The sequence below is a fragment of the Terrapene carolina genome, unplaced genomic scaffold, assembly GCF_002925995.2.
Source record: "Terrapene carolina triunguis isolate 2854851 unplaced genomic scaffold, T_m_triunguis-2.0 Scaffold629, whole genome shotgun sequence".
Taxonomy (NCBI): domain Eukaryota; kingdom Metazoa; phylum Chordata; order Testudines; family Emydidae; genus Terrapene; species Terrapene triunguis.
This window is the reverse complement of record NW_020664980.1, coordinates 555,610-580,857: the sequence shown is the minus strand read 5'-3', so window position 1 is coordinate 580,857 and position 25,248 is coordinate 555,610. Positions and strand designations below refer to the sequence as shown.

Here is a 25,248-nt window from a genome sequence, read left to right as displayed (position 1 = left end):
TTGCCCTTGTCTGAAGATCCTGAAAAACAAGCCACTAGACATTAAAGAACCTTGTGTTTTGGATCCACCTTATGAGGTCTTTTTTAAACATATGAAAGCTACCAAGCTAGGTCTTAACTAGTGGTCAGATACAGAGACAACTATCACCATCCAAATGTTGATTGTATATCTGGATCAATATCAGATATCTAGTTTGTGGAGGTTAAAATTAGCTATGTTTCTCATGAATTTGAAGAGTCAGACAACCTGCCTCCTGACAGTATAAGGTGTAGCACAGTGCAGGCCAACAACTGACTAGTCCAGATCTATTTTTAGTAAAGATTTAATATTGTATAACCAATATTTGTTACCCTTGCTGGTGAAAAAATGTTATGCAGTTCACTGCAAAAAAAATAAAATAAATCAGATTAGTAATTTCAATTGTACAGGGGGAAAAAAAAATCTAAAAAAATATTTAAGTCATGTCACAATGCAAATCCATGAACTATTTTGCAACACAAGGCAGACAACAGATTTAAGGATTACTGAATGCTTGTTCTCAAGATATAGTGCAATATCATTTCCAAATAGTTAAAATCTAAGTGTTAAGTCAAAAAATATTTCATTTCTTCACTCCTTTTTCTGTTACATTTTTAAAAAAGCAGAAACATTTGTTCACCAACTGTTATTGCTTACTGCGTGTAATGTTAATTACCATGATGGAACTGAACTTTAATAGATGTCCCGCTGAGCTATAAATAGATATTTATCTGACAAGCACTATTGAAAAAAAATACATGATTCACAGCTCAGAGATCATGAAGACTGAAATGTCACAGGGTGAATTACAAGTTAGACATGTTCACTTTATTTCAATTTAAATTCATTTTCAACCATGCAAGTCTGATAATTGAAGAATATTGCAAAAAACAAAAAAAACCTTATCGTTTCTATAAAAAATAAATTAAATCATCATTTTTTCCATGTACATTAGCAGAGTAGACTCTCACCTGAAAAGGAAATATGTTGTCGGCTCTGTTCAAACTATCTTCCATCCAAGATTTCGGAGCAAAGGCCGAGCTGGGCCTAGCATACTTCTGCAACTGGATATGATTACTTGCAAAATTCTTCTTCAGGGGTGAGATGGAGTTCAGGGGTGTTATCCCTCCATTCAGTCCCCTGCGGTGGTCTCGCCCTTGGGACCCTCCCCACCCACCATATCCACCGCCACCAGGGCTCCATGAAGAAGATGGTGTAGGTGATGGGCTTTGGTAGCTGCTCCATGGAGAAGGTGGTTTGTTAAGATTATTAGCCAAATGAGGCAGTTGATTAAAAGCAGCATTTCTATGTGTAAATGGAGGTGGATGAGGGCTTGCAGGTGATCTTCTCTGTTGCTGATGCTGATTGTGATGATGCTGAAAATGGGGGTGATGAGGGTGGTGTTGAGAGAGGGGTCCAATCTGAGGGGAAAAGCTACCTCCAAAGCCAGGGCTGACATGATGTGGAAAATTCTGAAACAGCAGAGCACCATTATTAGCTGAGGCAGCAGGGACCCCTCCCTGGTGAAAAAAACTGGCATCTTCATTGATTATTGTAGAAGAAGAAGGAGCTATAGCTGCTGACCAGTTACTAAAACCAGTCAGAGAAGATGCAGTGGATGTTAAGGGCTGAGTTGAAGTACCTAGCCCTGAAGCCTCTTGATAATCAAATCCTGTTAACACTGGTGATTCTATTCTTATTTTCTCTTTCCCGTTGCCATTCTCTGAAGAATTGTCTCCCTGATTTTCCTCAGATTTAGCTTTCTCAGGTTCAGGCAGCATGCCTGCTTCCTGACTTTGACTAGGGGAAAGCTGCTGTTTTTCTAGAGACTCTTGCTTTTCCTGTTGCTGAGTTTTAGATTTTTCTGACCCCAGAATCTCATCCTGAATGTTATGGGCAGCTGGAGCAGGAAAGAGCCAAGCTGACCCAGCACTACTGCCATTGGCAGCTGTGTTATTATTTATAAAAGCAGCAGGGCTGGGGGCTGCATTTTGATGATGGTGTGGAGGCTGCAGATGTGGATGAAATCTCACTGGAAAAGCTGACTTATTCCCAGTGTTGTTTTGCACTAACACTCCAAACCCGTAATCCCCCATTTATTATATTTAGGATTTGATTTTCTCCTGTAAAAAACAACGTTTAGTGTTTCTCTCCTCCTCCACCAAAGAGGAACTAGCAAATATCTTGTTTTAATCTAGATATTCCAGTTTCTTCCTCCACACACTCCTTAGATATTTCTGATTTGGATATAAGTTCTGGTTCTTTCAAAGATAAATCTCTTTAAATATTTAATGTTTGTCAATTTATGTTTGTTTCCTTTCTCTGATTTGAAGGAAAAGAAAAATAAATCTTTGGTTAGCAAAATAAGAGGTTTCCTTTTCCTAAAGGAAATGCACATCAATAAGAGAAAAATCTTCTGGGGACAGATATAAAGAGATTTTAACTATCCTGTTTTTTCCTCCTCAGTAGCCTTGACTCGGCCATAAATGAGTTAAGAGGAAAAGAGAAACAATGACGTCTGGTCCCTCCACCTCTTGGCTGGAAAAAAAAATTAAGTCTGGAATAATTTAATAAATTCTATATAATCTAATATATATTTGTTTCCTGTTCAAAAGAGTCCTTGCTGTGGATATGGGAAGATTTTACCTCAGGATTTTAGCATTCAGTGGGGGAGTGAGTTGTGCAGGAGGCTTTTTTCCCCCCCGCTGCTGCTCGGTAAGCCTTTATTGTGTATAATAATAATATATATTATTTTGTATGTGTCCTTTAGAGGAGTCTTGGCTTATTGAAGGGGTAAGATTTTTATCTCAGAAAGTCAGTATTCTGGAGATGAGAGGGGAGTGAGCTGTGCAGGAGAAGGGTGGATTCTTGATGCTGCTCCTGTTGGGCTGGGTTTCTGAGCTCGCCAGGCTCGCCTCCTATTTATGATCAGATATTTGTGTCCTTCAGATGAGTCCTGACTGTCCGAAGAAGAGTTTCATCTTAGAAATCTGCATTCAGCATTCGGGGGAGGGGGTGAGAGCAGGCAATGACTTGTGCAGGAGGAGGGTGAGGGAGGTGTCTTGCTGCTGCTTCTGGAAGGGTGGTTTCTGGTACTGGGCTCGCCTCCTTTTACTGAGCTAGGTAGGCTTCCTTCAGCTGCGGGAGCCCTTGTCTGCAAGGGAGGGTGGATTTTACCTCAGGGACTCGGCATGCGGCAGGGGACGAGAGGCTGGTGCAGGGAGGCTGAGCTCGCCAGGGCCCCGTTCTCTATGGGGTACCCCCTCACCCCCCCTTCAGAAGTCCTGGCGTCTGGGAAGGCAGGAGGGATTTTACCTCAGGAGAGCAGCCGCCTCCAGCGGGGAGGGGATGGTGCAGGCGGCGAGGGGCCAGGCTCCTCTCTCCCCCATGGAAGGTATTTAACCGGCTCTCCCAAATCGCCCGCAGATTACGGGACAGGGTCACGATCGATTAGTACTGCAGGGGAGGGAGACCGCTGGAGTCACCAGGGGGGTGGGGTCCTGCGGCGGCGGCTCCGAAGCGTCCTTTCCTTGCTTCGCGTCCTCGCAGCTGCAGGCGATTGCCCTTACCCCTCATGTAAAACAATCGATTATCGCGGGGGGAGGGGGCGCGAGACCGGCTCCGAGGAGTCGGGAGGCGTTTCAGTAATCGGCGAGTCTGGATATTACGGAATCTCTTGTCCCCGGCCGCCTGCTGCTCGCTGCCGCAGCCGGTACCTCCCTCCCCTCCCGGCCGCCGCCGAGTCCCGTCTCCTCAGGACAGAGCCGCTGAGCGAAATGACAACCAGCTGGAGGGAGGCAGCGCGGCACTTCCGGTTTGGGGGAGGACACACCTCCAGCCCCGCCTCCCTCGCGTCTCCTCAGGCGGAGGCCGCGCCCCCGCCTGCTTCACAAGCCTCTTCCTGGCGACGTCATGAGATTCAAGGAGGGGCGGCGGCCATTTTTGGTAGGGGCACAGAGGTGCCACTCCGACCGTCATCTTTGTGGTGGGCATTCTTCCCTGCTTGGTGGCCATCTTGGATTGGGGCAAGCATCTGCTAGCTGCCAGCAGGACGGCCATCTTGGACTGAAGAAAGCAGGTACTCCTTGAGCAGCCATCTTTGAATATGGCAGCGCTCGGTAACTGCTGGTTCTCTGTTGTCCTGCATGGATGAGAACGAGCAGGGGGCACGTCCCTGGGCAAAACTCCATTGTTAAATGGGGGAGGCGAAGGGGCAAAAGGCCTGAAACCAGTAAGATATAGAACTGCATGGGGAAAACCTGGGGAGCACGTAACACCCGCTGCCAACCCGTCTCACTATATGCCCGGAGGGCTCTGGCCACAGCAAATTCCACCTCCCAGTAATGCCCTGAGGGTTTCGGCTCACTGCAAACCCCACCACATTGTAACACCCACACCCTGAAAGCTCAGGCCCATTACAAGCCCCATCTCCCTCCCCACATTGCCCTGAGGGCAGAAGCCTTTTGCAAACCCTGAAACCACAGAGGCTGAGCAGTATAGCAATCCCTCCCTGCCTGCACTACCCTATCACCCCGTGGACTGATGTACGTTACAAAACCTACTTTGCTATAGGACTTCATCACCCTGTGAACTGAGGCCCATTGCAACTCCACCTCCCTGTAATCAATACCACGTCATCCCAAGGGTGGATTGCAGGGCACAGACATGATGATAAGTGAATAAGAATGGAATAAAACAAGAGAAAGAACAAGGCACAAAGAACCCATAAAATAAATACTAAAGTATATTCTAGAACAGTGCTTCTCAAAGTTGGGCCACCGCTTGTTCAGGGAAAGCTCCTGGTGGGCCGGGCTGGTTTGTTTACCTGCCGCGTCCGCAGGTTCGGCCGATTGCAGCTCCCACTGGCTGCGGTTCGCCGCTCCAGGCCAATTGGGGCTGCGTGAAGCGGCGCGGGCCGAGGGATGTGCTGGCCGCCCTTCCCACAGCCCCCATTGGCCTGAAGCGGCGAACCGCGGCCAGTGGGAGCTGCAATCAGCCGAACCTGCGGACGCGGCAGGTAAACAAACTGGCCCGGCCCACCAGGGGCTTTCCCTGAACAAGCGGCGGACCGGCTTTTAGAAGCACTGTTCTAGAATCTATCTGCCCCATAGCTGCAGTATCTAATCATCACAAACATTACAATATCACTACTTCAAGGAGTGGGGGATTGTACCATTACAGAAGAATATATGTGTTTTTAAAAGGTAAAGGAAATAATTTACAGGACTGAACATGCATGTTCCACAGGAAACAAACCCGACTGTAGATATTGGTGTTTATATCTGTGTTTTTCTCACTGCCTTTAATACTTCAAGGAGTTATATATTTAGACAAAATACCATCAGGTCTGATCTCAACATTTTAGTTTCTATATGGCAGAAATAGCATACGAAGACAAGGTGCCAAATTTTCAAAGTTGGCTACATTGGCTTAAGAGCCTAAGTCCCATTTTCAAAAGGGACATAGCCACTTATGAGCCTGGGACTTAGGTTTCTGAGTCACTTACGTATTTTTGAAAATGTATCCAAGAATTTGTAGTGTTTTGGCACTAGAATTTTCTCCCTGAGGCAAAAGTTGCAAGTGAAAGATATAAACATGAATATAAACAAAGGAAGGTACAATAAATTTAATTGCAGGTACTAGGAATTGCACAGGCCCCTCATAATCAAAAAGCCAACAAAAACATTACATTTAAGAATGAAGTGTTTAAAATATTCACCACAACTACTCCCACTGAAAGCAAATGAGTTACAAATAAACTAGAATGAAAACAGGGAAAGAGTTTCAGTATAAAATGAGACCCAAGAAGCCATATTTTGCTCTCATTAAAGATGGCAACCCATTGTGGCACATATTGCTCAGTCCTCTCCCCTTCAGTTCACCATGGTGTTGTCCTTCTGGCACTAACTCTATCCATAGATGTCATTGAGAACATATAGCGAAGTCATCTGGGCAGCTGAGTGGTGCCTATTCGGGATGACTTCAAAGGTCAGCTGGAATCTTTCATTTGCATGTGTTTCCCCCTCCTCCCTTGCCCCATAAACCTATAAACCCATAAACAAAATACAGAAGTCAGATCAGATGTTCTTGTATCAATGCAAAGGGAAGTCACCGTGCATGCACTGGCTAATTTAAAGGGGTTGTGATTCTTAGCTAAATTTGTAGAGGAAGGAAGTGGAGGTTTAAATTGTGATATCCAATAAATCTGATCTTTCAGGATGATGAGATGAGGACATTATAACATGAGAGCTAAAAATAGGGGTGTTTATACAGGGATAGAAAAAATACTGAGCCATGTTCACACCACTATATACCAGTGCTGGAATTCAACTGTCAAAGTTGGAGTGGTGGAAGGAAAGGACCATTTTAATTTAGTCTGCCCTCATGAGCATTATTGTAATTTCTTCTTGAAGTACCACGCCCAGGCCACAGCATTATTAAGCCTGAATACCAGCACTGGTATGAAGTAGATATAGTAGAACTTAGGATCTAACTGACTTTAGTGAAGAGTTTTTACTGAGTAAGTATTACAGGATCAGGTCCTTGGTTTCTAAAGCACTTTAGGAAGCTTAGGGATGAAAGGCAATATATATATATATATATATATTATAATAGTAATTAAGCATACTTTATGATATACCTATATGTTTATTAAAAGTTTAGTTACTATTCTTGTACCTTGTATAGCAACCTCCATACAGTGAGCCTGATTTTCAAGGCCATTAGGTATGCAAAGTGAAATTCCGTGCTTAATTTGAGTGCAGTTACCTGGTCTGCATGCACACAATAGACACATATTTGCATACTTCACATGTTTGAAAATCTGTTCCTGCAACAGTGTATGGACTGTATGGATGCAGGGCTCATTGCTTTTGCCTTCCTTGGGTGGAATTTGCTGTGTAGTTTATCCTGAGGACGGGGGAAGGGAATCTTTTGTTCCCATTTCTGTCTTTTAAAAGTCATCTTATGTTAAATATTACACATGCAGCATAAAGACTGTATTGGTTGCATTTTCTAAATGAAAAATAAACAAATCTGTGCTGGTTACAGGGCTAGCTAGGCTTCTCCCCTTCGTAATCGCTATGAGGGCACCCTCTCAGGTCATAGGCCTCATGCCTTTATCTCCTCTAGAGTGCAATCCTGTGATTCTCCCATACTTAGCCTAGTCCTGGTCTACAGAATCTTGTGTACTGACTGTGCTTACTCAGCAGGTCCAACTGGGTTTGGCACCTGTGTTTTTTTCCTTCTGCATAAAAAGGATTTTAAAACAACAGTCTACATGCACATCTGTCTTACCTAACGCACTATTATCCTGTGATGATCCTAGGCCTAGATTCCTCAGACACCCCTGTGGGTGCCTGCATCAGTCTGATTTCCCTGACCAGCTCTTTAACAACTCAAGATAGAGAGAGCCCCTTTTAGTCCAGCTAGAGTCCCTTGTTCTTGTCAGTTCTTCAGCTTCTGGACAAAATCAGTTCAGTAGGCTTAACAGGAGGTCGAGCCAGACGCGACAGAGCCCATATCAATCCTCAAATGTTTGCTGAGGAGTGATTTATCCTGAGCTAGTCTTCTTCTCTTCCTGCTTGTTTTTCCTTACAGCCCACAGTTAAACTAAACCAATATATTAATACAATAAATATCCCACTAACCAGGTTAGTATACAATATTCACAAATTATTACAGGGCAGCTGGATATCCCTCTCAAAACTACCTACCTGTTCCTGAAAGATCACTTCTGTCCCCATGCCTCACTGCTACAGCTGAGATCAGATGAGCTATAAATAATAGGGACTGCTAGCAGGGTATTCTCTGTGACGGGTTTACAACTTTGGAATTTGCTCCATCATGGTCTGAAATAGTCCAAAGTTGATGAACTTCAGTGCTTCCCATAGACTCATTTTCCCTCCCTCCCACCAGATATTAAAAAATGGGTGGGGGACAGGATTGTAATTGGAGAGATGGGGAAATAATGGGGTGGAGGACTGTGATGAGTGATCTTAAAGTACTACACTGATACTTTGAGTTATGTCAAGGGCATCTATTGATAGGCGTTCTTTTTCAGCATGTCTATAAATCAAAATAAATAAATACAAACATTTTCCAGAGTTAAGTAACAAAAAAGGGAAAAAGAAATTAAGATGTTATGTATATTCTAGAGGGAAAGATGGAAATCACCACATAGAAACACTTCTCAAAGAGTTTCACTCAGTAGTGGGGTATCCACCACCACTCTACTCCAAGGCCGTTTTGAACCTGTTCTGTCACCCAATTGTGACATGATATTTTCAACAAATCCAGTATTGTTCATGCATTTTATTAAGCAAGCCCTTTTCTCTGCAATTGTATACACCCTGTTTCTGAAAATATATTTGTTTACATACAATGAAAAGCATCATTGTTTTCAAACATCTAATTACTGGGTTACAATTTCCCCTTTTGTTTACTGTTTTGCAACCTATGCAAGCCTGTCTGAATTTTAAACACTATTTTTCTCTACACTTTCCAGTCACTCTATTATTATTATCATCATCATCATAGATTCAGAGTTAACAAGCACTTCTGTCAAGAAGCAATGAACCTGGCTCCAACAATGTATTGTTGAATAAACAGTTGGAAAAGGACTGCGTGGCTGGCCTTCATTTAAATTCAGGCACACCCGTGCAATGCATTAGCAAAGTGCTGATCAACTAGTGATACAAGTAGAACTTCCAAACTCTGATGTTAATCACCTTGCATGAAAAACACGGTTTCTTGGCACTAGCTACCTGATGGAGGCTTCTCAACGGGTGATATTTTGATGGCATCGGCTTCCCAGCAGGATTTGCGTCATTTTATATAATCTCTTTAAGGAAAACTGCACAATGATATAGAAGAGATTGCAGTCATGACATGTAATTGCAAAGAAGAATAAATCACTAAAGAAAATTAGTAGTGTCTATAAATATGAGCAACCAGAAAGGAAGCTGCCGCATTGATGGTTTGATGATGTAAAGTAAGAAAAGCTCAGGAAATGCAGCTGAGCTTTATTTGGAATGCATGAACAAACAGGAGGAATTATGATTTGCCACATAAGTTGTGTGGAGTTTTTTTAACTGATTAATTTAGACGCTATATAAATACTTTTAAATCAATCACATTTAACAGCTATAGAATTTCAAACAACTCTCAAAGTCTCCTGCTTTCCCAAATGTTAAAATAGGAGCTTGCATTTTCCAAATCACATGCTACATCACCAGCCTGTAGTTCCTGCTGGGAAATATCAGAACAGCAGCAGCCTCCACTGAGAGCTAAAGATATTATTACTAGTTTCTGCAGTGATGGACATATTGAAACAGTGACAGTTATTTCTAAAAACCTTCAATATATACATATTCTTATTGCTCTAATTAAATATTTGCTTAGAAGTCTAAGCAGGACCTTTGTAATATCTAGACTCACTCAAACCACAAACCCAAATACTTGCAGGGTCAAGTCAGTCCATCCTCCTCCTCCTGTAGAGTTCCCTGACACTTATTACATGGGTCTCTTTTGGGTGGAACCTTAAAAACAGTCAGATTTTTAAAGGTATTTAGGCACCTAAAACTGCAGAAAGGCGCTTACTGGCACTTTCAAAAGCACCTAGGCACCTATCTGTATCTTTAGGTACCATAATAACTTTAAAAAAAATCTGACCCTAAGTTCCTGTCTGCTCCTCCTGGACATTAAAGATCCCATGACCACAAGAGTGGAGGTTTGCTCTAGTATATTTTAAAATTTCCCTTCCCCACCATCAAGACTGTGTAAGATGCAATGTGCAAGTTTGCGGCCACTCTCCATCAAAGAGGAGGCTGCAATTCAGTGGTGATGTATGAAGCTAGCACCTCTCTCCTGAAAGAGCTTTAGAAATGAAGTATTTTTAAAATATTATTTAACCGTAAGGTATCATAACAAATTACTGTATTACCAATATCTAATGGGTTCAGTTTCTATTGACTTATATGGGGGAATTCTACAGACCATTTCTACTGGCATTATTAGACAGTTCTAGTTGATGGGTCTTCAATGGCGCTAACCACTGAGATGGACCCTCCTACAATTGTTTTTCAGGGGCACAAGCTCCTTGACCAGCTCCTCACTGCAAGGCTAACTCATGAGGGGGAATGTATTGCTCTCTTAGAGGATTAGATTTCCTAGCCTGCTTTGTAAAAACCTTATCCTGACAATTCTGACTGCAACACATCACCCAATAAATGTTAGATTGTGACTTGGGTCACAGTAAAAATTGAGAAAAGCTGCAGTGGTGCAGAAAAATCTGTTCACTTACTTTAATGACTCAGAAACAACCTTGGGATTGTGGTTTATTGGATTTAATAAAGCACCTGTCCGAAGTTTTAGTGCTGTACAAATGATAAAACACAACAAAGAGTAAATATTCTCAATGCAAAATAGAAGAACTCTGCCAACCAAGGTATATACCCCAAATAACAATATAGAATATGACACAACCAACTTAATGGCATAATAAGCCATAACATAATGTGATAGGTCCTCCTAAAAACCACAACCCTCCCCCCAAAAAAACCCAGTACCTACAACTCACAATCCTTAAATCCTTCACCTCTCTCTTTCTGGAAAAGCCCAGGAGAACAAATGTGCTTTGCAGTATGCCCTGGATGTTAAAAAATCAGGGCCTTCTCAAGCCAAAAGACTCCCCCCCCCCCCCCCGTCCCTTATGGAAAATGCCCTATCAGCAGGCCCCTCTTTTAAATCAGGGGACTGTAAATTCTAGTGCCTCCACTGAATGCAGATGCCATGGTATCATCTGGGTAGAAAGGCGAACCCTCAGTTAATAAGGACACAAACTTTAAACGTTAGCATTGTGTACTATTGCCAATAATATTAGGAAAACATCAGGCTGACATGCTCATTTATCATTGTGGGATGTATTAGCTGACATTGGGGTGGAGCGACAAGGAATTCAAATCTCCAGTTTCCCCACAGATTTAAAGGCCCTGTCCAAAAGAGGGAGTGGAAAGAGGAGATGCAACCCCTTCCCAGAACCAGATGCCACAACGATATCCTAGGTATCAAAAACAGCTCATGTATGTTCTTGCTTCTTGGGTGTCAAAATCCCCACCCATGTGCCCAAACCACCAGCTTTCCCCTCTGGCAACTTCTGTGGGGCAGTTATGCCTTACCATAGAGGAGCCTGCAACCCATTAAACATTTAAATATTAGGGGTGACATGAAATTAATTGAATGAAGTGTCAAGATTAAAATTATACTTACAGTATCAGAAATACAGTACATATTGGACTGGACTGCAGAGGGTGGAAGGAATAATTGAAGGTAAGAGGATTTGTGGGGGGCATAGTTCTGGGGTCTCCGCTAAATAGCTTAGGTTTAACGTGCCACACAGTACATAGGGCACTGCTCATGTTCAACAGTGCTAAAGGCAACTGACAGATTTGAAAGAAAATGTTTTGTCCTCAATCATCGCTCCAGGATGACTGAGCTAAAATCTTCAGGCATGCTAGGAATAGCTAATATTATCCAAGATCTAGAGAAAATTCTGGTTTTATAGCAATTTTCAAAGAGCGCACAAGTATTTTATAGGCTTCAGAGAAAAACCAACAATTCATCTCCACATAGGAAATTAGTATTTGTCTGAAACTGATGTAGCTGCAACTGCTATTCACTAGATATTCACTAGGTATTACAATGACAGAGCTGAGATATGAAGTGTGATTTTTATAAACTCAGTAAACGATTTAAATCTTGTGGAAAATACATTATACATGTTAATAGCTTCATTTGGCTAAGCAGCCTTCACTATTTTTCTGCAATTGCATTAAGGTACTGTATATTGATATACCCTCATATGTTAAACAGCCCCTTAATAGAGAACATTGCCTTGGAGCTTTAAGTCCTTATGAAAAAAATGTCATCACTGCCCAAAGAACTATTTCACATACAGTAATTATGCAATATTAATGAACAATATCACATACAACTGCATTTGCCAGCCCTGTAATGTAATGGAGTAGATTCTTTGTATGTAATGTGCTTCAGAATGACCTGACACTGCAAAAATGCCTCCAGGTTCCACAGCTCATGTAAAATATAATAAATATATAAATAATTTAAAAGAGGAAATAGATAGTATTAGGACAGTGGGGTTCTTTATGCAACTATACTTAAAAGATTAGCAACCTGACTGTTGAAAACTCTTATTTTCACTCAGTCATAACAATTCTCTCTGGGATAACACTGGGCATAGAAAAATTCCAACAAAAATACGTATTTTAAAAGAAAATTTGAAATAAAATCTGTTTTGCCATTTAATTTCCAAAAGTGCAGCATCTTGTGCTCTACCAATCATAAGTTTTATACAGCACCTGCCATATTACTGTGGTATCTAACCATTATGGATTGGGGAGGGTCCCCACAGGAAGGAATTCCTGAGTCCTAATCCTAGAAATCCTAGCTCTGACACAGCATTACTACCATTGGGGGAGCAACAGGGGGAGATTTTAGCAAAAAGCTCAGTGTAGACAAGAGTAATGTGTGTGTTCTTAACCAAATTCAGTTCGGTGTAATCAATGGAAGTTGAGCCCATTTATGCTAGTGGAGAATTAGATCCTCAATGTTTCTGTTTCCCTTTCTATAAAAGAGGAATAATTAATGAAATAGGAATACATCATGGGTGTTGTGAGGGTCATTAGTCAATGCCTATAAAGAGCAACAGTGTATAAGTGCCAATGTATCAATGTAATGCAGGCTGTATCTACACCACAATTGAACTGCAATCAGAGGTGTGATTGCAGCTCAGGTAGGCATACCTTATGCTAACTTTAATCTATCTAGCATGGCTAAAAATAGCAGTGAAGACTCAGTGGCATGGACTTCAGAACCCTGGGTCCATACTTACATGTCAAGCCTGCACTGAAGTCCACACCATCACATCTTCACTGCTACTTTTAGCTGTGCTAGATAGATCAAAGCTAGCATAGATATGTCTACCCACGATGCAATAACATCTTCAATTGCAGTGTAGACATAGCTTCAGTAACATCTTCATTTTTCAAAGTAAGATTTCAAAGCCCATTCGTTTATAATATGGGCTAGTGCCGTTGGGTATTTTGGAAGGGTGAAAAGACAAATTAAAAAGCAGTAAGTCATTTAATTTCAAAGTGCAGTTATCCACACACCTTCCCGTGCTCTGACTAAAATGTTCATCAGCTTTTTCCTAGGAGGATTGTATGCAGGGCAATAGAATAATTTCTGGGTTTTAGATGCTTGAAATACTGACATATGATGGCTTCTTGTCCCTAAACAACGGATTCAAGTGAAAGGCCTGAATGATTTCAAATGAGGTGCTATGGCCTTGAGATACATATATGTTTAAAAAATAAAAATCTGAAACTATCAAACACTTTCAGGAGAGGGATTTCTTTTTCTTTGAACATGATAAAGAAACTCTCGTAAATAGGGTGACCAGATGTCCCGATTTTATAGGGACAGTCCCGATTTTTGCGTCTTTTTCTTATACAGGTTTCTATTACCCCCAACCCCCATCCTGATTTTTCACATTTGCTGTCTGGTCACCCTACTCGTAAAAAGAACAGTGAAAATAGTATTAAGGATGACCAAAATGCAGTTCACAGAGTTTACAGTGGAACCTGAGGCTAGCCCAGTGTTTCGTTTCAGAGGTACAGCCTTCAGAGATTTCAGGTCCCAGGATGCAGTGCTCTAGCTTGAGCTCAGTGACTAGGCTGCTCAGATAGAGATGCAGCATTGCTTGCTGGAACCTGTAGTCTCCAGGCTTCATCTCCATATTAAAAACAAAAGCAGTGGCAATCTGCTCATTTTATGCAAATTAGATGAAGCACTTTGGCTCCTGGCATGTTCCCAGTCCTTGTTCTAACATAATTCCACCAAATCCAGAAAATTCCGAGTTAAGGCTATGACGATAATCATCCTCTCTTCCCCATGCCTTGCAGACTTGAGTCCTCTGTCAGGGGACTTTCATAGGGGAGGGGCATATACTGTATGTACCTAATGAACAGCAATACCTATGTGCAACAGGGATGAGTTAAGAATAGAGTTTCAGCATTAACACTGAATTCTCTGGCTTATGGGTTTAACGTTATCTGAATGCAAGTTGGAGCGGTGGGGTCCGATAAAGATGTTGCATAAGCATATTAAACGTTCCCCTCTTTCTTCCATGCTTGGGAAAAGGGTGTGTGTATCTGCCAGAGTAGTCGATTGACCACATACTTTCCAATTTTTCCCCATGTTAGGAAATAGGTCCTGTCTCATTACTGGTGACAGCACATATTGGTAGGTCATAGAGCAAGGGGAGAGCCTTGCGTAGAACAGCTGGGGCCCAGAGCCAGAAATCTCATTAAAGTAAGCTGCTGCTATTTCCAGCCTGTAATAGAGCTTTGCAGCTTGATTATATTCAGTGAAAGCAGGTCATTACAAACACACTGTTTTTTGCATATTATCTAAATTGAAATAATAATATGTTCTCTCCTTTCATGTGCTATATTGATAAATCCCAACTTATGAATGAAGCATGTTGATTAGTTAGTTAAAAATAATTAGTTCCATATTATGCCTCCAAGTTTAAGGCTTGATTAGTGCAAACAAATAACTTTTCTTGATAATAAGTAATTTACAGATTATTCTTTTAAATGGAACACAAGTATAAAAATGATCTAGTGAGACAAATTATGGTGTCAGTGGATTTATTTTCTTTCTTTGCTCTTTCGGTTGAAATGTAATGTTATTTTTAGAACTAGATAAGATGAATATCTACATAGGGCCAGATTCTAATCTCAGTTGCAGCAGTGTAAAACTGGAGTAACTTCATTTACAATAGTATAACAAGATCAGGATCTGGCTCATAAACTGTAACTACAATTTTTTGAATCAATCTTTTTAGCCAGCCAGCCATAAAGAAGAGTGATGATTGCCCATTCATTGCTTATATTGACTGAGAATATTTCTCTGTTTAGCTGCTTATTACGTAACTCGCATTTAAACATCTTTTCATTCTAGCTATGGAGTGGGAATTACAAAAGGATTGTTTTTCTCTTTTTAATAGTGATACCCATAAGCAGCCTTTTCAAATGATTTATTCTTTCTTAAAACAAAACAAAAAACAAGCCCTGTATCAACATTATTCTTTAAGGCTCCAGTTCAGGAAAGGAATTAAGCACATGGTTTAAGTCTGAGTGAAGTCAATAGGATTTAAGCATGTGTCTAAAGTTAAGCACATCCTTAAGTGCTGTCCTGAATAAAGATGCTCTCCTGAATTGGGGCCTAAGACATTCATGAGGCTGAGTCTGCCATGCTTAGCTCACCTAGAGTTTGCTCACACTATAAAAACCAGGACTCATAAATACCCACTGGTATAGTTACATTGGTGGTAGGATACAGTGTTGACAGCACACAGGCATTTTTTTACCAGCACAGAATTAGACAACACAGTGGTAAAAAATGACTGAATTTTGTCTATGCTACTGTCTCTGCTATTGTTCCCAGCTGTGGAGCTATACTAGTGGAAAATTATGGGTCTCAATTATCCTAGCATAGATGCAGCTCTATTTTGGAAGTGATTGTAACTTCCAGTAGGTTTTCACAATGTGGGAGTTAGACATGGCTCTGATGGAACATGAGCCTTAGCATTTACACATTAGACCATGATGATTCTGGACTAGGTAAATAGTGTACTTTTATAAACAGTTTTACAAATGAATTTTTAACTAGCAGGGACTAGAAGCTTCAAAGGAGCGGAGCGATATACAATCTGAGGGGTTGTTTTGGTTTTTCTAATTGAATTTTGTGTGGGTGAAAAGTACTGGATTGAAAACCCTAAAGAATGGAATCTTCTACCTACCCACATGACAAATAGAACGTGGGCAGGTACCTCTGCAACTATCAGTATTATTATTTCTCTGAGCTGGACTAACAACAACTAAGAATAGTGTAGGCTACATACTCCATTCTCTCTCCTTTCATGCTGCAAACAAGGGGGCCATTGTGCTGGTAGCATTTGTGATACAGACACCGCTCCATGAGGAACTGATTGAGACCACTACTACGGCCATCCAACATCTTGACAGATGAAAGGAAACACAATGAAGTCAGACAATGGTGCTTGATAGTGAATGTGGGAGAAGAGTCCAATGCATGAGCGGTAGACCTTCCCACAGTGGCTACAGGTCCACTCGCCAGATGGAGGTTGGAGCACACTCTACTTCCTAGATCACCTGCAGGCCTCAGCCTGGGCTCTCTGATGGCTCTCCACAATGACTGCACCAGCCTTGATTTGGCTTCTCCATTGTGAGCAGTTGAGGGCAGTGTTCTCCCAGTTGTCAGTGGGAATGCTGAATTTCTTGAGACCTTGATTGACCTTGTCGCTGTATCGGAGCTTTGGCCTTCCTCTGTGTTGCGAGCAGTTCTTGAGTTGGCCACAGAACACAGCCTTTGGCAGACGATCTTGAGGCATGCACTCCATGTGTCCCAGCCACCAAAGCCTGCAAGCATCCAGCATAGTCTGCACAGACTGCTGGTTGGTTCTCTCAAGGATCTCGTTATTAGTGATCCACTGGTTCCAAATGACTTCAAAGATTTTTCTGAGACAGCAAAGTTGGAAGCTGGTCCTGCTTGGAGTACGTGACCCAGCTTTCACAGCTGAAAAGGAGGCTACGCAGGACACAAGCCTGATAAACGGACACATTTGTGTTCAGGGTTAGCAGTTTGCTGTTCCAAACGTGAGGTAAATTTGCCAAAGGTGATAGAGGCTTTGCCAATTCTCACATCAAGTTCTCTATCCAGGCTATGTGAGCTGGTCAGAGTTGAGCCAGCATAGCAGAAGTGATCCATGTTGTCCAGAGCTTCATTATTAATGTAGACTTTAGGTGGGATGTTGGTGCCTTGTGACTTGAGAACTGTTTTCTTGATACTGATTACCAGGCCGAACTTGATACATGCATCAGAGAACTTATTCATCATGATCTGCAATTCATCAGGCGAGTTAGAGATGAATGCAGTGTCATCTGCAAAGAGCAGATCCCAAATAATGAACTGGGTGACGTGCCTTTTGCTCTGAAATCATCTGATGTTTGAACAAGCTGCCATCCGTCCTCGATTCAATTAGTATGCCAGACTGATTGTTTCCAAAAGTGTACTTAAGAAGAATAGAGAAGAAGATGCCAAAACCAATAGGTGCTAAGACACAGCCTGCTAGTATCAATGCTAAACTCAGACAATGTTTCATTTTCATACTGGATAGTTGCCTTCATTCCCTCATGGAACTCCTTAAATAGGGAGAGCACTTTTTGCAGACAGCCAATTTTCAACAGGATCTTGTATATGCCATTCCTGCTAACTGTGTTGAAGGCCTTTTGTAGGTCAGTGAATGCTATACAGAGAAGTGACTGAGACCACCAACTTCATAAACCACTGAACAGGCAGCAGAAAGAAATGACTTTCAATCACTATGAAGGAGCTTACACAATGACCTAATGGTTAAAAACTCCCTAAACCATTACCAGTCTTCTATCTAGGCACCTACAGTAGACTGATAATGGGATCATGATAGCTGAGTGCTTTTAAGGCATCTAGTCCCTGAAAAAATTAAAAATGTATATAGATGTTCTGTTTATGTGCTCACAAGTAATATCACTAAGGTCATCGGAACTGCACAAGTGTAAAGCCTGTGTGATATTAGAATCAGGCCCATTTCTAATACACTTACAAAACCTGGCAAAATATGCTTTATTTACCCAAGCAAATTAAATGGATCTGAAGGCATCTGTATGATATAGGAGGTATGTTTGTATTTCCTAGAGATTAGAGTAACATGTCAGGTAATCAATAGGTACATGAAATAAATCTTTTCAAATGCCAGCAATACGGAGGTCAGGAGAGGGGAAACTGCAGTTGAAATCAGCTTACCTGATATACTGGAAAAGCAACATTATTTGTGACAACAGCACTACGGAAGCCAATGCAAAAAGCTAGAAGCCAGTTTGGATCCTGCTTTATTAGGTAAATAATGGATGTATAATTCCATGCATGTTTTCTCCATTTTAAACTTCCAGTATAAACTAAATGCAAAATTAGAAATAGATCCAAATGAGAACCTCAGCTCCAACTTCTCAAAGACTTTGGGGAAATAAACTTCTTGTCTTAGGTCTGTTTCTGTTCAATACACAGCACTGCATTTAGATCTCATTATCTGGAGTTGGTTGGTTGGTTGGGTTGGGTGGGTTGGTGGGTGGTTTTTTACTCCAAGTCACAAGAACCTGAAGTTCCAAGGCAAATTTATCCTCTGTGATCTTCAGTGGAAACCTCTAATTTAAAAGGCAGGTGTCTATGGCACATTCTGCAGGCAGAGCACCTACTGAGATAAGTGAAAATTCTAGCAGGATTAGTGCAGAATACACGATAGAGACCACAATAGAGGGTGGATTGGAGAAAATAACTGGGCTCTGGAAACATTTTGGAATTCACCTAGTCAAGTCACACCATTAAATATTAAAAAACTGCTCAGTATGGCTCTCAAACAACACTTTCTGGCCAAGACTCAGAGAGAGGGAAATGGGGGTGAGGATCTCTCCAGGAGAAAAATAAGTGCCTTAACATGCTACTCAGTTGCACATGAGTTTCAGACTTTGAGTCACTCACAGACCACAATCTTCTTCTAGGCTGCTTGCAGGCCCTGGTGAAAGGACAGTACAAGATGGGGAGTAGGGAAGAGAGACTTTCTTATATGCTCACCTCCCCATAGGGCAGAGAGTAGAGCCCACCCTTCTAACAGTGAGGCAAGGGAAGGGGATGCCCTTGTCAGCATTTTTGCAGACTCCCTCCTCCCCCCTTATGTGAATCCTAGAGCCGGCTTTGGATGCTGAACATTTGTAATTATGCACCTCTAGCATAAGTTAGAGACTTATGTCCAAATTCAGTCATGTTGCAAACAAAAGTCACTTCATTGACTTCCTGCTTACACTACATCTGAATTTTGTTTTATACATACTCTCACTGGCATCAAAAGGAGTTATGTGACTGTATAGTGAGGGGAATGAACCCCACAGCATCAGCCTTCATTTTGAACACATTGGTTTTGTCGGCTTGTCTCATCTTTATAGTCTCTAAGCCTCAGCCTTTATACTGTAATATGGCATGCTGTAACTATCTGTAATGGAATGGATTACATCAGACAGGTTAGTGCTGCCATTCTCAGTATTAAACTCTGCAGTAGTCAGGAGCAAGCTCAAAGGACTATGACAAGTATTCAGCACAGTTTATATTTTAGTACAAAGTGCAGGATGGTTTCTGGTAACTGCTACTACTTGTCAGCTAAGAATGGCACAGAGGAAAACAACATCACAGAATCTAAATTCCTTGTTCTCAAAGCTCAGAGCTGTGCAGTGGTTCATCCATGTGTTCCTGGCAGCTGCTTTAGTTTTGTAATCAGGGGAAAAAAACTTTAACAAAATCAGTTTACTTGTCCCATATCAGATCTCCACTGCTTCAGATCAAGTTATCTCCATTCTGCTGAGTGTTCAATAGGTCTCTCTTATGTATCCTTGAGGGACTAGAGTTTCAGGGGAAAGCATTTGGCTATGGAACTCAGTTTGTCACCCTCAGGGCATGATATAAGACACATTTTTTGTCAAATGTATGTTAAAAGATGGCCCATCACTAAGTTATTGTTGGTTGGTTGTATAATGCAAGGATGGATATTGATTTGTTGGAATTGTACAGAGATTGAAGGGATTGCCATGGCAATGGGCACTTAAAAAAAATATCAGTAGATATGACCTGAAAGTTCATACAGGGAGAAAAACCTGGGTAGCATTAGGGAAAGATAAATCTGTTGGAATAAAAGAAACTGACCCTCATTTCACCTGTATTGCAGGGATTGGCAACCTTTGGCATGAGGCTCGCCAGGGTAAGCACCCTGGCGGGCTGGGCCAGTTTGTTTACCTGCCATGTCTGCAGGTTCAGCCGATCACGGCTCCCACTGGCCGCGGTTCGCCACTCCAGGCCAATGGGGCTGCGGGAAGTGGCGCGGGCCGAGGGATGTGCTGGCCGCACTTCCCGCCGCCTCCATTGGCCAGTGGGAGCCGCAATCGGTTGAACCTGTGGACGCAGCAGGTAAACAAACCGGCCTGGCCCGCCAGGGTGCTTACCCTGGCGAGCCGCGTGCCAAAGGTTGCTGATCCCTGCTGTAATGAGTGAAATAAAATGCATCTGTCTCTCTTTTGAGATTAAAAATATTGGCTAACTTTTTCCTGAAGTTTTTATGGATCTTCTCAGTCGGGAACATCAGGGACATTCTAATTTTCTGCACTATTCTGACTGAAGTTCTGATCTAACTTGGATTCTACGGCTGGAGATGCCATAGAAAAGCTTGTTCTTGCTAGGTTTCTCAAAGTAAGATTCAGATAAATTTGGCTAACATTTATCAAAATATCTGAATGTTCATCTGAATATTTTTCTGCTTCAACCATCACTACTGAATATTCTTGGAAGGGACTCTCAGTGGTCTACACAGCAGATTTCAAATAACTAGGCTCACTGGAACACAGGTTCAAAATCCTGGCAGGCATGATTCAGCCCTTTATCTTTCCAACATAGAGTACTCTGCTGTTTTATTGTTTGCATATTTTCAGATAAGAACTGAAATCAAAGTGCTGACTTCTTTGCACATAGATTGAAGATCCCACACCACTGAGAGAAAAATCAAGAATGTTCAAGTGTCTGTGGCCAAAATTTCCTTCCCCCCTCCCTACCAGAGAGTCATCTGCCTGACTTCTGTCATCCACCCCAAAGCTGGCCGCATTTCAGTGGGGTTGAATGAATATAATTTGTGAAATGCTTTGGGATGCAAGGTGCTAGGAAAACAGAACATATTAATATTCACAGGTTATCATATGTGTTGACAAATATTGGGCCAGATCCTCAGATCCTGCCAATTTACATCAGCTGAGGATCCAGCCCATATTTTTTATTTAAAATCATTTCTCTCAATGGCATCCACCTTTCTGCTGAAAAAGGTCTGAAGCCTGTGACTAGTATTATTGGCAACGCTATGTTTACATCTACTTTTAATACAGGAGCAATCACTAACAGGAGAACCTTGCTGTTTACTCTTCGAACAGCAAACAGGTTGCTTAAACGCAGACATTCTTTTGGCTGTTAAACCTGAATGGAAGTGGGAGAGCAGCTGGTTTGGCAGCCTCTGACTTTGCAGCTCTCTCAAGCAGAAGGGAAGTCATGGTGTGAAACTCCATGACCAAGATGACCCTCCCTGCTGGAGCACACTGTTGTGCTGTCTTGACGATGCAACAACATGTGAAACTTATGGAAGGCTTCAGGCCTAGTGATTTCAAGTTGACACAAAAGCCCTACATGACATTCAGCACTGCCTGCATGGGAGCGTATGTCTTGCTTCTGTAATGAGACTCATGGCTTGTGTACACAGGGGAGTAATGCACTGTATGGGGGGGTGATTTCTAAAGCATATTATTGTGCTGCAAATTAATTAGTCCATACAGACCCTAAAAGTTCCGTGTGCACTAAAAGTTCCATAGCATGCTTTAAAATAGCATGCTTTAACATAGTATTGTTTTTAACAGTACTATGTTGAAGTGCACCAGCAGAGTCTACATGGATCAATTAATGTGCAACACATTAGTGTGCTTTAGAAATCATACTCCCATAGAGCACATTACCCCACTGTGTAGACAAGCGCTCAGTCATTAGGCTCCATAGTGGTGCCAGTGATCACATTTGTTAGTGGTATGGCAGCCACCAGCAGGCTCAGAGATGTGAATGAATACTACAAGTGGATTGAGAAGGCACTGTGTATGTGGATTTACTTTAGGCTGCCATGTTAGGCTGCCATTCACAGTTGAGGTTTGGGGACAAATTAGCCTCAGGACTCAGGTTCAATGGTGCCAGAATCTCACAAAGTTCTTTTGAAATTCCAGTCTAGATCCAGCCTGGAACTGAATCTAGAGGGACATGTTTGGAGATCCTGCTGTTCCCCACCCCTTCAAAGAGGTTTGAATTCAAGGTGCTAACTTTGGTCAACTAGGGCTGGTAATGGGATCACATAGGGCTAGTGCCCCTCCCAGCAAGAGATGTCAGAACTGTACCCTGAGTAAAACAGGGACAAACTTTACTAGCTAGAATGGTGCCTGCTAAATTGAATTAGGCCAAGTGTATTTGCATCGGTCTTCCTTTACCTATACTGGGCAAGGAGGTGGATGGAACCCAAGACCAACCATAAATGATAAAATAAAACAACAATTTGCTGTTAACAGCATTATAGAAAAGCTCCAGGAAGGGTCAGAGTAATAGCATTTTGCAAAATAATGTTCACTCTGTGTGATGCCGGCACATTTCTTTCTTTACAGTTTAAAAATAAAAAGGCTGTACAGTGTCCTTTCTCTGCTGTATGAATATTGTATTTCAGCTGATGTCTCTGCATTGCTGATTCTGCTGAGTTGTAAAAGTGATATCTGCTGAGTAAGAAGTTACTAAAGGGAAGCAAGAGCCTCATTGTCTTTTGGTGATGTCAGTAGGACCTTTATCAATAATTGAACAGCTTTTCCAGGAACACAATCTAGAGAGACCATAGCCTGAGCATTCTCTCTTTAGTCTAATGTTCCAGGAAAGGCTGTTCTCCAGTGAGGCATTGTTGTGCCATTTCTTTATTCTGCAGGCTCATATACCTGAGGACTGTGCTAGTGCTGTAGCTGATACAGAGCTTCCCACCCACACGTTGTTGCACTTGAAAGCATCACAGACTTGAAATGGGGACCTTTTCAGAAAGGGAGTGAGCCTGAGAGTGGTGCAGAGATTCAATCCCAGCAGGGAGAGGTTGGGCTCTCTGATGTCCACTTAGATCCTCACCACTGACCTTCCTATGAGATGGATAAAAGATGGAGTTGAGCGTCTCATCTCATCATTTTCATAAGGTTTAGGATTGGGAAGCAGTGGTGATACCATGGCACCCAGATACCAAGGCAATGAGCATTGTATAAAAACTTAGATGTGCTGGAGGGGAGTTGTCAGGAATTCCTTGTTAAAATTCTGCCATCCAATGCTTGGGAGAGTCCAGGTGATTCTGCAGTCTCTTTCAGTGCTCCTGAATCATTCCTGGCAGAGATCACTTATCCCTAGGGCTCATGAGAATATATCAGCCTTTAGCAACAGACCAGATTGCAACAAAGGCCAGATATTTAAATTAATATTCGATGGGAAGGATATCCCCAACCTCACTTAAAAAGGCTTCACCCCCCCTTCAACACATTTCATCCCTTCCACACACACCCACAGACTTTAATAAACTGAATACTGTGCTCTCCTAGCAACAGATTCATTAGGAGAGATTCAATTCCCTGCTCCAGCCCCTATGTGCTGTTCTGATGGCATATATGGGACAGAACTGTGCTCCAACGGATCAGGGAGCATTCTGCCAGTTCAAGCGTAACGTTCGGCTGCTGTATGTGGTACTACATTGCTCCCACCCAAATCCAAGCATAGGGGCTATGCTGGGGGTGAGGGGAGGCGTCAGTATTCTGGGGGCAGGAGGAGTCTCTATAGAGAATGACACTATGGAGATTCTTGGCTGCTCCAGACTAGGCAACTCTTGGGAGGCTACTATAAATTTGGGCATTTCCAGGGATGCTCTAATTTCTGCCAGCGGGCACTTCAACTCTCAGAGTAGTGAGGAATCTCAGGGATGCAAAGCAAATACATAAAAGGTTGTTACAAGGAGGAGGGGGGAAATTATTTTCCTTACCCTCTGAGGATAGGACAAGAAGCAATGGGTTTAAATTGCAGCAAGGGCAGTTTAGGTTAGACATTAGGAAAAACTTCCTGTCAGGGTGGTTAAGCACTGGAATAAATTGCCCAGGGAGGTTGTGGAATCTCCATCATTGGAGGTTTTTAAGAGCAGGTTGGACAAACACCTGTCAGGGGTGGTCTAGATAATACTTAATCCAGCCATGAGTGCAGGGGACTGGACTAGATGACCTCTCAAGGTCACTTCCAGTCCTATGATTCTATGAAATAAAGAGGGAGATAGAGGAAGGAGAATTTTTGGTTTAACTCTGAAATTCTAGGAGCACCACATGAGCAAATGGAAGCTGTTTCACCAAACTGAAATAGAGTGAAAGAATCCTAATCCCCCTGGAATGGTTACGTCTCCAGCTATGAGATCTCAGGGATGTGGGGTTTTGCTCCTCTTCCTTCACAGGCACCTCACTTCAGCCTCCTTCTACACACCTCTCCATGTTTTTCTCCAGGCCCGGATTAACCAATGTGCCCTAAATTCACTTGCATAGGGCCCCAACCACCAGAAAACAAAACAAAACACACAACCCAAATCAACAATACACAAACATGGTTATGGGGTGGGGGGCAAGCACCAGGTTGCAGCTCCACTCATTCAGGTTTGTCCCAGTCGCCCCTCCATCATAATGGGGGAACGACCAGGCCAAATTTGAGTGGGTGGCATTGTGACCTGGTGCCTGGGGTCACAGCAGCGCTCAGGTTTGGTGCCTAGTCAGAATATCTGCCCCACATATGCTCTGTCTAGTTTAAGGAAAGTGGAGGCCCCCCTAAATTCCATAGCAACAGGCCCCAAAATTCTTTAATCCAGCACTGCTTTCCTCCCTGACCACCTCCCTTCCTTTTCTTTTTCTTTTAACTAATCCCCTTCTGCCTTCCCTTCTCATCCACTCCTGCCATATTTAGCCCGTGAGCTCTCCAAGGCAGGGACTAAGTCTTACTCTATGTTTGTACAATGCCTAGCATAATGGGGCCACAATTCTGGTTGGGGCCCAACTTACCACTGGAAGACAAATTAATAATAACCAACATAATAATAATTTAAATAATTGAGAAAGTGAATTTAGTGTAGACCTGCTAGGAACTAGACTGAGACCTCCAAGAAGTCATGAGATGCTCACCATGACTTTCAGATCCAGGCCCAATTCTCTTCTCATTTATGCCAGTTTTACACTGGTGTAGCTCAGTTGGTTCTAGTGAATTACTTCTGATTTACACCACAGTAACTGCAAGAAGAATCTGCTCCCCCCACAAAAACAAAAAACAAAAAACCCTCTGACATAGCCCCTCACTGTATAATTGGTGCAATCAAACTCCTGGATCTGGATAACCCCAAACTCTATAAAAGTTCTAGATCTGGATGTGAAC

The 25,248-nt window shown here is 42.3% G+C and overlaps 1 protein-coding gene across 3 annotated transcripts in view; it reads right to left on the bottom strand.

The window, feature by feature from the left end:
- CPEB4 (cytoplasmic polyadenylation element binding protein 4) overlaps positions 1-25,248 on the bottom strand; it is a 193,268-nt gene that overhangs the window by 59,406 nt on the left and 108,614 nt on the right. Inside the window, exon 1 of one of the 3 annotated variants that reach the window (XM_024199350.1) lies at positions 3,334-3,784. The exons of 1 other annotated variant lie outside the window; for it this stretch is intronic. Coding sequence is in view for 1 of the 2 variants with exons in the window: in XM_024199348.3 (XP_024055116.1) it covers positions 990-2,114 (1,125 nt within the window). In the remaining variant the exon portion in view is untranslated. Of the gene's footprint in view, positions 1-989; positions 3,011-3,333; positions 3,785-25,248 lie in introns of those variants that run through there. One more of the 3 variants, XM_024199348.3, reaches the window with a different exon arrangement.